The sequence below is a fragment of the Phalaenopsis equestris genome, unplaced genomic scaffold, assembly GCF_001263595.1.
Source record: "Phalaenopsis equestris unplaced genomic scaffold, ASM126359v1 Scaffold000002, whole genome shotgun sequence".
NCBI classification, from domain to species: Eukaryota; Viridiplantae; Streptophyta; class Magnoliopsida; order Asparagales; family Orchidaceae; genus Phalaenopsis; species Phalaenopsis equestris.
In genome coordinates this window covers 27,329,259-27,339,134 of record NW_018164444.1, presented here as the reverse complement: position 1 = coordinate 27,339,134, position 9,876 = coordinate 27,329,259, and the positions used below count along the sequence as shown (strand labels likewise).

Sequence of the window (9,876 nt, the reverse complement as noted above, 5' to 3'; positions counted from 1 at the left end):
TACCGGGAAAAATATTTAAGTACCTAGAATTGCATGCTTACAAGGGTTATTTGGGGATATTAAGGTTATACCGGTGTATTATAATGATTAATACTCTCAATAATCACACAAAACTCTCGAATGACAAGAAAAAATATGAGTGACGAACTGCGGAATGTATTGATAGTTTATTGGGAGATTATTGAGATATCATTGTGGTTAATATCCCCTCTAACTTTTCAATAACCTTAGTTTTTGGGAGGTTATTGGAGGTCATACGCACGCAGAATTGTGTGCGTATGACCTACGTAAATAGCACTCAATTACTGCCGGACCAAAATTACAAACTTTTGGGATTTAACAGAACATTAAATTATATTAAAATTATTTAAAAAAGGAAATAAATTTAAAATATAGTTTATAAATTATAGTAGCCCAATTCTCACAATCAAGCACAATTTTCATAGTCTAATCCAACCCTATTTTTATAAATCAACGTAATTTTTCATTTATATAGTTATTCATTCAACTTGTTTAGCCTATTCTAAAATAGAATAAAAGGAGAAGCTTATGGCTCTCATTGTTGGTGGCATATATTAGTTTAATTTACATAATAATTTGATTTTATATTGTATGAGAATTTTATAAAAATTTAAATTTAAAGTTTTATATTATAAGGTCAATAAATTTATTTACAATCATTTAGATCATTATTTTACAAAACTTTAATGAACTAAACAATTCTCTAAAACTGATTTGCCGATTTACATGACATCATTTTAATCCCAAAATTTATAAGTGTTAAAATAATTTCTAGCTGTTTAAAAATTAGAACAGTTCTAATAGTACCACAATTTAAAGAATCTGAGGAATATTTTAAAATTTTACTCCAAATATTTTTATGGCCCATACATATATAAGCTGATGAGTGCTCCTCTTATTCATAGTAAAGTGAATGTGATGCAACACATCATTTATGACTTCAAAGAAAGATTTTGAAGAAATTGCACCTTAATGTATATGATTATATAGAAACTAGCTATATATAAATTTATTTAACAATAAAATAAATACATTGATACATACTCATATAACAGCAAAATATTAAATTACTATTTAATTAGAACCAAAGCAATCGATATTCATTTAGTTTTTTTTTTTTTTTTAATTCATGTAGTTATGTAGATAATGTAGATTTAATTATATTAACATAGCCATTTAATTTATAAATGATATATATATTTAATCCTATTATATCATAGCTATTTTGATCGTACTCTATTGCATAAATCTTATACAATATGTTGCGTTATGCATGTTATTATTGCACCTTGCTTTATTCTAGCATTTATGGCCTAACTTGTTCTCTAAAATCTTATAATTGTTGCAATTGCACTATGCTGTAGATAGGTTTAACATCAAATTTCAAATGAAAGAATATACATAAAAAATTAAAATTAAATATTGCATATAAACCCAGAAATTATAATACGAACTAACAATTTAAATTAATTGTGCAAAAAAATAAATTACTGCTTTAACAAACTGGCAATATCTTCAATTTATGACGACTTTTACATAAAAAAAAAAAAGAGATTAAATAACCATTGCTTAGCTTGACAAGACGAATCAAACGGACAAAAGTGCACACAAAAGGTGCGATAATATATTTTTATTGGCACAAAACATAGCCTGTCAGTTGGCTTAGAGGTCTTAGATTCAAAATCCTGCTTAAAGGGTGTGTGTGCACCAACGATGCAATTAAATTCACTGAAATGTCCCCCAAAAGGAGAAAAATACAGAGATGTTATTAATTTCCATGTCAACAGGAATACCTCCAATAAATAAACTTTGTTGAAAGGAGATATTTCTATAACTTAGCTCTTTGAATCTCCAGCTTGGCTATTGTTCCCAGATGAACTTCATCAGGTCCATCAGCAATCCTTAGGGTTCTTGCAGTAGCCCACAAATGGGAGAGAACAGTGTCAGAGGACAATCCTGCACCACCATGAACTTGCATGGCCATGTCAAGGACTCTGAGAGCCATATTTGGAGCTGAAACCTGCACCAAAAGTGCTATTTACCTCATTTCCAACTCTTTTGGAAGAGAAACAAAAACCCATTATGATTATGTTACCTTAGCCATGGCTAAGATTCCCCTAGCTTTCTTGTTCCCATGTCGATCGAGTTGATCGGCAGCCTCAAGAACAAGTAGTCGTGTCTGCTCGAGGTCTATCCTGCACTGAAACATATTCAAAGCAAATTGTAAGAGTTTGCAGAGAATGCCAAAAGAAAAATGGTGTACACCACCCAATGTTATGCGAGTCAGGTTAATCAAGTCATTTTTTCTCTTCTTTCTCTGTTAATAAGCTTATTCTTTATTTGCTAGCAAGATGTGATAAGACCAATGAATCAATTTGGAACTAAGGAGGTTACCAAAAGATGCACTCATATATGATAATGAGAAGCTAAATGAAATAAATAGATGAAAACAAGTAAATATTAAAAGAAGGAATTACTCAAAACCTGCTTTGTACATTCATAACATGGGCTCAAATAAGAATGTTCTACAAATAAACCCCTAGACTTCTTCAATATTCCCTTTTTACCAATAGGACCCTAAATAAGCTCCAATTCTCAACACTCCCCGTCAAAATAGGCAAAAGATAACCACTACGCCTATCTTCTCACATAACCTAGACAAATCTAATGAACTAAATCCTTTAGTAAGGCAGTCAGCCACTTGCTTTCCAGTGGCTAGATGACTTAGCACTAGTAGTCTGTTACTCAACATTTCCTTAATGAATAATCTATCAATCTCCGCATGTTTGGTTCTACCCTGTTGCACCGGGCTATTTTCAATCGAAAATGCTGACTTGTTGTCGCACCACAACTTCATTTGAGTTTCTTGGTCCACCTTGAGCTTGACAAACAAGGCTTTCAGCCAAGTCATCTCAACAATTCCTAAGGTCATGACCCTGTACTCTACCTCTGTTGTTGACCTCGCTACTACAAACTATTCTTGCTCTTCCAAGAGAGCAAGTTGCCCTCTACGAACATGCAGTATCTTGAGGTAGATCTTCTATCATCAGCACAACTCTCCCAGCCAGCATCACAAAAGCACTCAATGTCTACATGTCCATTCGTCCTGAAGATTAACCCCTTCCCTGGTGCACACTTAAGGTACCTCAAAATCTGATACATTGTATCCATATGACCCTTCCTTTTATCATGCATATAGCGGTTCACCAAGCTCACTGCAAAAGAGATGTCGGGTCAAGTGTGATCCAGATAGATCAGACGACCCACCAATCACTGGAACCTCTCACAATCAACGATTCTTCTGCCTCTACACTCAGTTTGGTTTTCTGGTCAATTGGAGAGACTGCAATTATGCATCTCAATATGCATGTTTCCGTGAGGAGATCCAGCACATACTTTCTCTGGGACAAGACCATCCCCTCAGGTTCACGGGTCATTTCAATCACAAAAAAGAATCTAAGTTGTTCAAGATCCTTCACCTCAAATTCATTGCCCAATCTTACTTTTAGTTGGATAATCTCTATCTCATCATCATTGGTGATATCTCACATCTATCTAAACTTGTCAACCCAGGCTCGAAGAGGACTACTTCAAGTCATACAGTGACTTCCTGAGCCTACAAACCTTGCTCACTGTTTGGATTGTACCGAATCCTGGTGGTAACTCCATATAAACCTCCTCCACTATCTCACCATGAAGAAATGCACTCTTCACATCAAGTTGGTGTAACCTCTACCCACCATCCTCTGCCAGAGAGAATATTGTCCTCACTACTCATTTTTGTTATTGGTGCAACGGTTTCATCATAGTCAATGACATATGTCTGACTGCACCCTTTCGCAACCGGTCGTGCTTTGTACAGCTCCACATTTCCTTCTGGATTTTGCTCCATTGTGAAGATCCACTTCCACCCAACTGTCTTTTATGTCACTCGTAGTGGCACTATCTGTCATGTTCAGTTTTTATTGAAAGCCCTAAGCTCTTCATGCATAGCCGCCTCCACTTGAGATCTTCCTTAGCAACTTGCCAACAATTGATATAGAGACAGTGTCCAAAGATGCAATGAATGCTCTGGGTAAAAGTGATATATTAGAGTATGAAACAAAGTTAGCAATGTCATGTTCCCACCCAAAACGATCAAGAGCATGTCTCGCATTGCTGCAAGTGGATCTTCACAATGAAGCGGGATAAAAGACAATTGGGAGGCCTCATCTAGTGAAGGGATTGTCGCCTAATCTAGGAGAACTAATCTCGAATCAAAGGCCAAGTTCAGACAAGCAAGAAATTGCATAGTCTTCATCTGTGTAAAGATCTTCTCTTTCTTGCACTCCGGATTGTCACAGCTCGACATCGGTAAGAAGTGATCAAGACCTACCAACAACCACTCCAAATCTATGATGTATTTTTGAATCGATCTATCATCATGTACCACTGCTTCTATCTCATGTTAATTTGGAGCACCCTTCCGTCCTAGCATAAATCCTCTTTAACTTTGCCCAAATGTCTCTCACCTTTTGAATGTCATCTACTGATGAGACAATCGATTGAACCATCGAGTTGAGAAGCCAAGTACAAGGCCTGTGTGGTCCTCCACTCATCCTTCTCAGCACTATGCTTAGCCTTGACTACTGTCAGATATCTCTCTAGTCTCTTCCCCACTATAGCAGTCTCGATTTGACGCTACCAACTCAAAAACGTGGTCGAACCATCAAGCTTCATGTCCACAGGAGGGAGATCTAGCTTTACTTGCTTCGGAGCACATGTTGAGGTGGTGGCTCCCGTCAAGACGCTAGCTTCCTGTATGAGTCTGATCAAGACCTTCAGAACCTTAGGATCTATCTTCCCTAGATGCTCTAATCATTTACTTTCTGCACCTACACTTTCTTTTGACATCCTCAATCATAAGGATTCAAGTCTAGATCACACGCAACTTCATTCCTCTTCTTGATCCGATCTTAATCTTCTTCACCCTCAAGATTGAGATCCTCCTCATCAACCTTTCTTTCTCTCCTTCGTTCCACAACCCGTACGCAGAAGTCCCGCATTTCTCCCTGTTCGTTCCTCTCAATCGTCTCCCCTTATCCTTCCACAATGCCGCTCCACTCCTGCCACAAAAGCTCTCTTCTGACCTCACAATACAATCGAAAAAGCAACTCTGGGACCGCAGCTTACAAAAAACCCTGCGAGACACGATACTGCACCTTAGAACCCTGTGATACAGTTGTGATCAGTGTTTGCTGGGAAAGCGACGACATGACTTGCAATCCAGCTGCCAAGACTTGATCCCGCAACTTCATGACCGAACCCGATGAGACAGCCGCAATCAGAGCTTCTGGGAAGGTGACGATGTGAATAGTAGTGATTAGAGCTCGTTGGGAAGGTGACGGCGAAGACATGAGCCGCTAGGTTAGTCTCTCATACCGAAAAAAAAGAATTACTCAAAATCAGCATTGTATATTCATAACATAGGCTTAAATAGGGCATTACAATGTTTTAAAAATAAACCCCTAAACTTCTTCAATATTACCTTTTTACTAATAGGACCCTAGAGAAGCTAAATGAAATAAATAGATGAAAATAAGTAAATATCAAAATCAGAACACATCGGCCATATTTTGCTGAGCCTGTGAAGCATTTTAAAATTACCTTAGCAAGATCTGACAAAAAAGAGCCATGCTCGGCAATTTTTTTACCAAAGGCTGTCCTTTTAAGAGCTCTTTCTACCATCAGCTGCATGCCTCGTTCTGCAGCTCCTATTAGTCTCATGCAGTGATGTAACCTACCAGGTCCAAGTCTGCCCTGCAAAATGAAAAACTCCATGTAAGAAGAAGAAGTTTAAGCTTGAAGTAACTCAAACAGAAGTCAGAAAGAAGATGATTTGCTGTACCTGAGCAATCTCAAATCCCCGACCTTCTCCGAGTAGGATATTCTCCACTGGCACCTTTACATTTTCAAAAGATACTTCTGCATGCCCATGAGGAGCATCATCAAAACCAAATACCATCAATGGTCTCTCTACACGAACTCCAGGGGTGTTTATGTCTACCAAAATCATTGATTGCTGCTCATGCTTGGCAGCAGAAAAGTTTGTTTTCCCCTGAAAAAGGATTACATCAGACCAAAAAATCTCTCTTCTGGACTATGTTCTGTGATAGAAACTTCACAAACCATCACTATCAAAAGTTTGCATCGAGGGTCCATTGCTCCGCTTGTCCACCATTTCCTTCCATTTATGATGTATGAGTCTCCACGTCTGAAAAGAAATAAAGAACTGAAGAAGGTAAATAAAAAAGGATTGCCTTGTTGTTATGTCGCACTTACCCGTTTCATGGACAAAGAATACATCAATAATGACCGGTCTTCTGACAAAATTACTTCAATTAAATTCATTATTCAATCAACACCACCAAACGTGAGACTTTAGCTTCCAATTATCAGCCTAGATTTTTTTTGTACGTTAATTTATTCAGTACAATTAATGTCTAATTTATATCATTGTACCTATTTGACGTTTTGATATTGGTTACCATTAAATGATCATTTGTGATGAAACATTATTCAATTTTTTACATTGCTATTAAGAGAGTTTGTCTAAAGAAACTATTGATCAGTATAAATAGTAGGCCATAGTATAAACTTGAAGAAGATCAAATATGAATAAGATATTTCATTAACATTATCTCTAGAGATCAATTCCTCCCATTTTCTTCTAGCCATGAAGTTAGTTTTTTCTCAATTTTTACGCTTGCCTCCCTTACACGAGGCATTCATTCATTTATTCTAAATCTCTTTGTTCTAGTTGCCTCCCCAACTGTTCTTCTACACTTGGCCAAGACCTTCGTTTTTGTTGTCTTGCTCTGCATCAATGGCCGAATTTCACGATATTTTCTCAAAGACATGATGTCCTTTCTGTATTTTACCATCATCTCCCTCCCCCTCTAAAGCATTCGTTCATCTCATTTTCTTAATCACTCTTTTGTTCCGTATCTCCCTGATTTTTCTATAAGCTTAATTCGTTGCTTCTCATCAAAATACAGCATCACAAGTCCGTTAGTTTTTCATTTCCACTACCTCGTTCTACATTTATTGGTATTAGAGTCGAAGTTCATAAATCCAAAGTGTTCTTCACTAGCAAAACAAAGGTGCAAAAAGATTTTGAGGCCTTGGGAGATCATGGCATAATGTTGTATTCTAATCAATCTCACTCATCTCACTCCATACGCTCTCTCTTCAATTTCCTAAAAGCTTTCCCACAACATTCCCCTTCACAAATCCCATCTAGATCATAAAATCCTAAACAAAAAATTTTCATCATTGTTGCAACAAGTCCATCTTTCTCCACCTCTAAAAGTCACCACGTTCCTTCCACCACTTAATTTGTTGATTGCATCAAACTCAACTAAAAAAAAAAAAGAATATATAAAATTGGAATTAAGATAATAAATTTGAAATGCAAAGAAACTCAAATTTTGTATATAAATCTTGAATATTTGAATTTTAAAATTCCAACCAGATTTTTTTTTGGGTAAATATTTCCAACCTGAATTTGAATTCAAATTTTAAATCAAACTTCAGTTCTTTCCAACTATCCAATACCTCCCCTTCTAAGCAAACAGTCTATTCATACACTCCACAATTCCTAAACATCTAACGTTAACAACTTAAAAAAGATATGATAGATATATAACACTTTTAATAATTTTCTTTCAAATATTTATCAAATTCTATAAGTATTATTTCAAGATGTACATGAACATCATCATGATATATAAAAATTTGTGGTTAATGGATGGTTTTGTAATATTGGAAGTCTAATGACAAGGAAAAAAGTGGATTTTAAATTATTATTCTTATATAGAAGCTATAATAAGCTTCAAAATTTTATTTGTCCTTTCATTCCAGCCTCATTCCTTTAAGCTCTTAGGCCGGACAGTAACAGTGGATGTCTTCTGTATAATCATCAACACGATTAGTTTGGTGGCCATATTTTCTATTTTATTTAGCCTAATTTCTAGCTCTCCCTAATCTGGCATAAAGCGTTCTACTCATGCAATTATAGGCTCGGTGATTCAATAAATTATCGGATTGTTACTCAAGTTTTTACATGGAATTATCCTCACAACCTACAAGCAAATAACAACAACAACACAGCCTTAATCCCACTACGTGGGGTCGACTAAATGAATCCTTTTTCTCCATTGCGTACTATTTTCATTTAGTTCTAATAAATTAAGATCATTTTTTATACAATATGCTCAAGTCTTCCTAGTTTTACCTCTGCCTCTCTTAACATAAGTCGAATCTAAAACATCTACTCTCTTAATCGGAGCATCAAATGGTCGACGTTTAATGTGACCAAACCATCTAAGACGACTTTCTCTAATTTTGTCCGTCACAGCAGCTACACCATCCCTATCACGGATATACTCATTTCGCATTTTGTCTCTAAGTGTATAGTCACTCATCCACCTAATCATTCTCATCTCGGCAACACTTAACTTAGCATTATGCTTCTCTTTTAAAGGCCAACTTTCAGTGCCATAGAGCATTGCAGGTCTCACCGCCGTCTAATAAAATTTTCCTTTCAGTTTAAGTGGTACTTTTCTATCACACAAAAGGCCCAAAACATTCCTCCACTTCAACCAACCAACTTGAATTCTACTATAAGCCAAGACTAATATAAATGTTTTCAATGCATGTTCTCTCAATCTAGGATGGAAGAGAATATGGTTACTCAAATACTAAGTGGCTATCACTAAATTCTTGATTCTTACTTCCTTAGAATACCTTAAATATTCTTGGTGTCATTATTTTGTGGTTTTAGGATAATTAGGTGTGGTGGTGTTATTATTTTCTGGTATTTAAGATAACTAGGAAAACCCTTACAAGAAAATAACCAAAAAAAGCTATCCCTTTTAAGTGGTCAATTAAGAGATTTATCAAAGGACTTAAATGTGATCAAGAAGAAGATGCGAATAAGATCAATGATAAAGTAGCAAACTAGAAATTAATTATCATAATTAACGGCCTTTGTTCTTTGTTGACTTGTAGATGGTTCCCTCCATTTTCTTGTTGTTTATTTTAATCTTTCTTTCTTCTATTTTACTTCTCTTCATAATTAAGGCTTTGCTTAGCAAAATCAGATCCCTTCTTCCACATATGGCTTAGGTGGAGGGGAGAGAGTGAGAAGAGAGAGAGAGAGAAAGAGAGAGAGAGAGAGAGAGAGAGAGAGAGAGCAAAATTTCAAGTAAGCAAGAAGGAACAACTAAAGAAAGATAAGATAAAGGTTGGAATATGGTGAATGAGCTAGTAGTTTTTGCTTCTTAAAACTATTTCATTAATGATCAAAAGGCCTCAGACAAACTGCAATATATAATACAAGTAAATGCACAATAAACTTTAAGGTTAAATCAAAACATTCATGATTTTAATGAATTACAATGGTCTTTATCATTGTCATAAATATTTAAACCACTTTTCTAGCAATTGCCCCTATTCTTTCAAATAGATTGGATTTCGCATTAAAAACTTCCCCCACCTCCCTGTTGACCTCAATTTTCGTGAGGTCTAGTCTTCCGTTTAGGGTTTAGGATCTAGCCTTAGGAATCTCCTTTCGACTATCTTAGAACCTTAGAAATGGGACCCGCCTCATTCTAGAAATTCAACCCGCTTCGGTACTCTTTTGTGGTTTCGCGTGTGTGGTATCAACTTCTAGCACTTAGAAGGACGAAACCAACATGAGGAAACCCAAAAGGGATTCCCTATAGGACCTTCCTGAGCCTTAGGGTGGCCTTTTGCACAATTCGCACTCCCGCGCGCACAAGCTTCGCAATTCGGAGAGTCGATACGTCCGAT

The 9,876-nt window shown here is 36.2% G+C and overlaps 1 protein-coding gene across 1 annotated transcript in view; it reads right to left on the bottom strand.

Annotated features, from left to right (window-relative positions):
- Window positions 1–1,614: 1,614 nt before the first annotated feature.
- The window catches only part of LOC110023661 (probable acyl-CoA dehydrogenase IBR3), a 44,782-nt gene continuing 36,520 nt past the window's right edge, over window positions 1,615–9,876 (bottom strand). The window contains exons 12-16 of the mRNA XM_020723181.1: window positions 6,190–6,274; window positions 5,909–6,118; window positions 5,668–5,820; window positions 2,117–2,221; window positions 1,615–2,041 (exon numbers count right to left, since the gene is read on the bottom strand). Coding sequence (XP_020578840.1) covers window positions 1,850–2,041; window positions 2,117–2,221; window positions 5,668–5,820; window positions 5,909–6,118; window positions 6,190–6,274 — 745 coding nt within the window. The 3' untranslated portion in view covers window positions 1,615–1,849. The remainder of the gene's footprint in view (window positions 2,042–2,116; window positions 2,222–5,667; window positions 5,821–5,908; window positions 6,119–6,189; window positions 6,275–9,876) is intronic.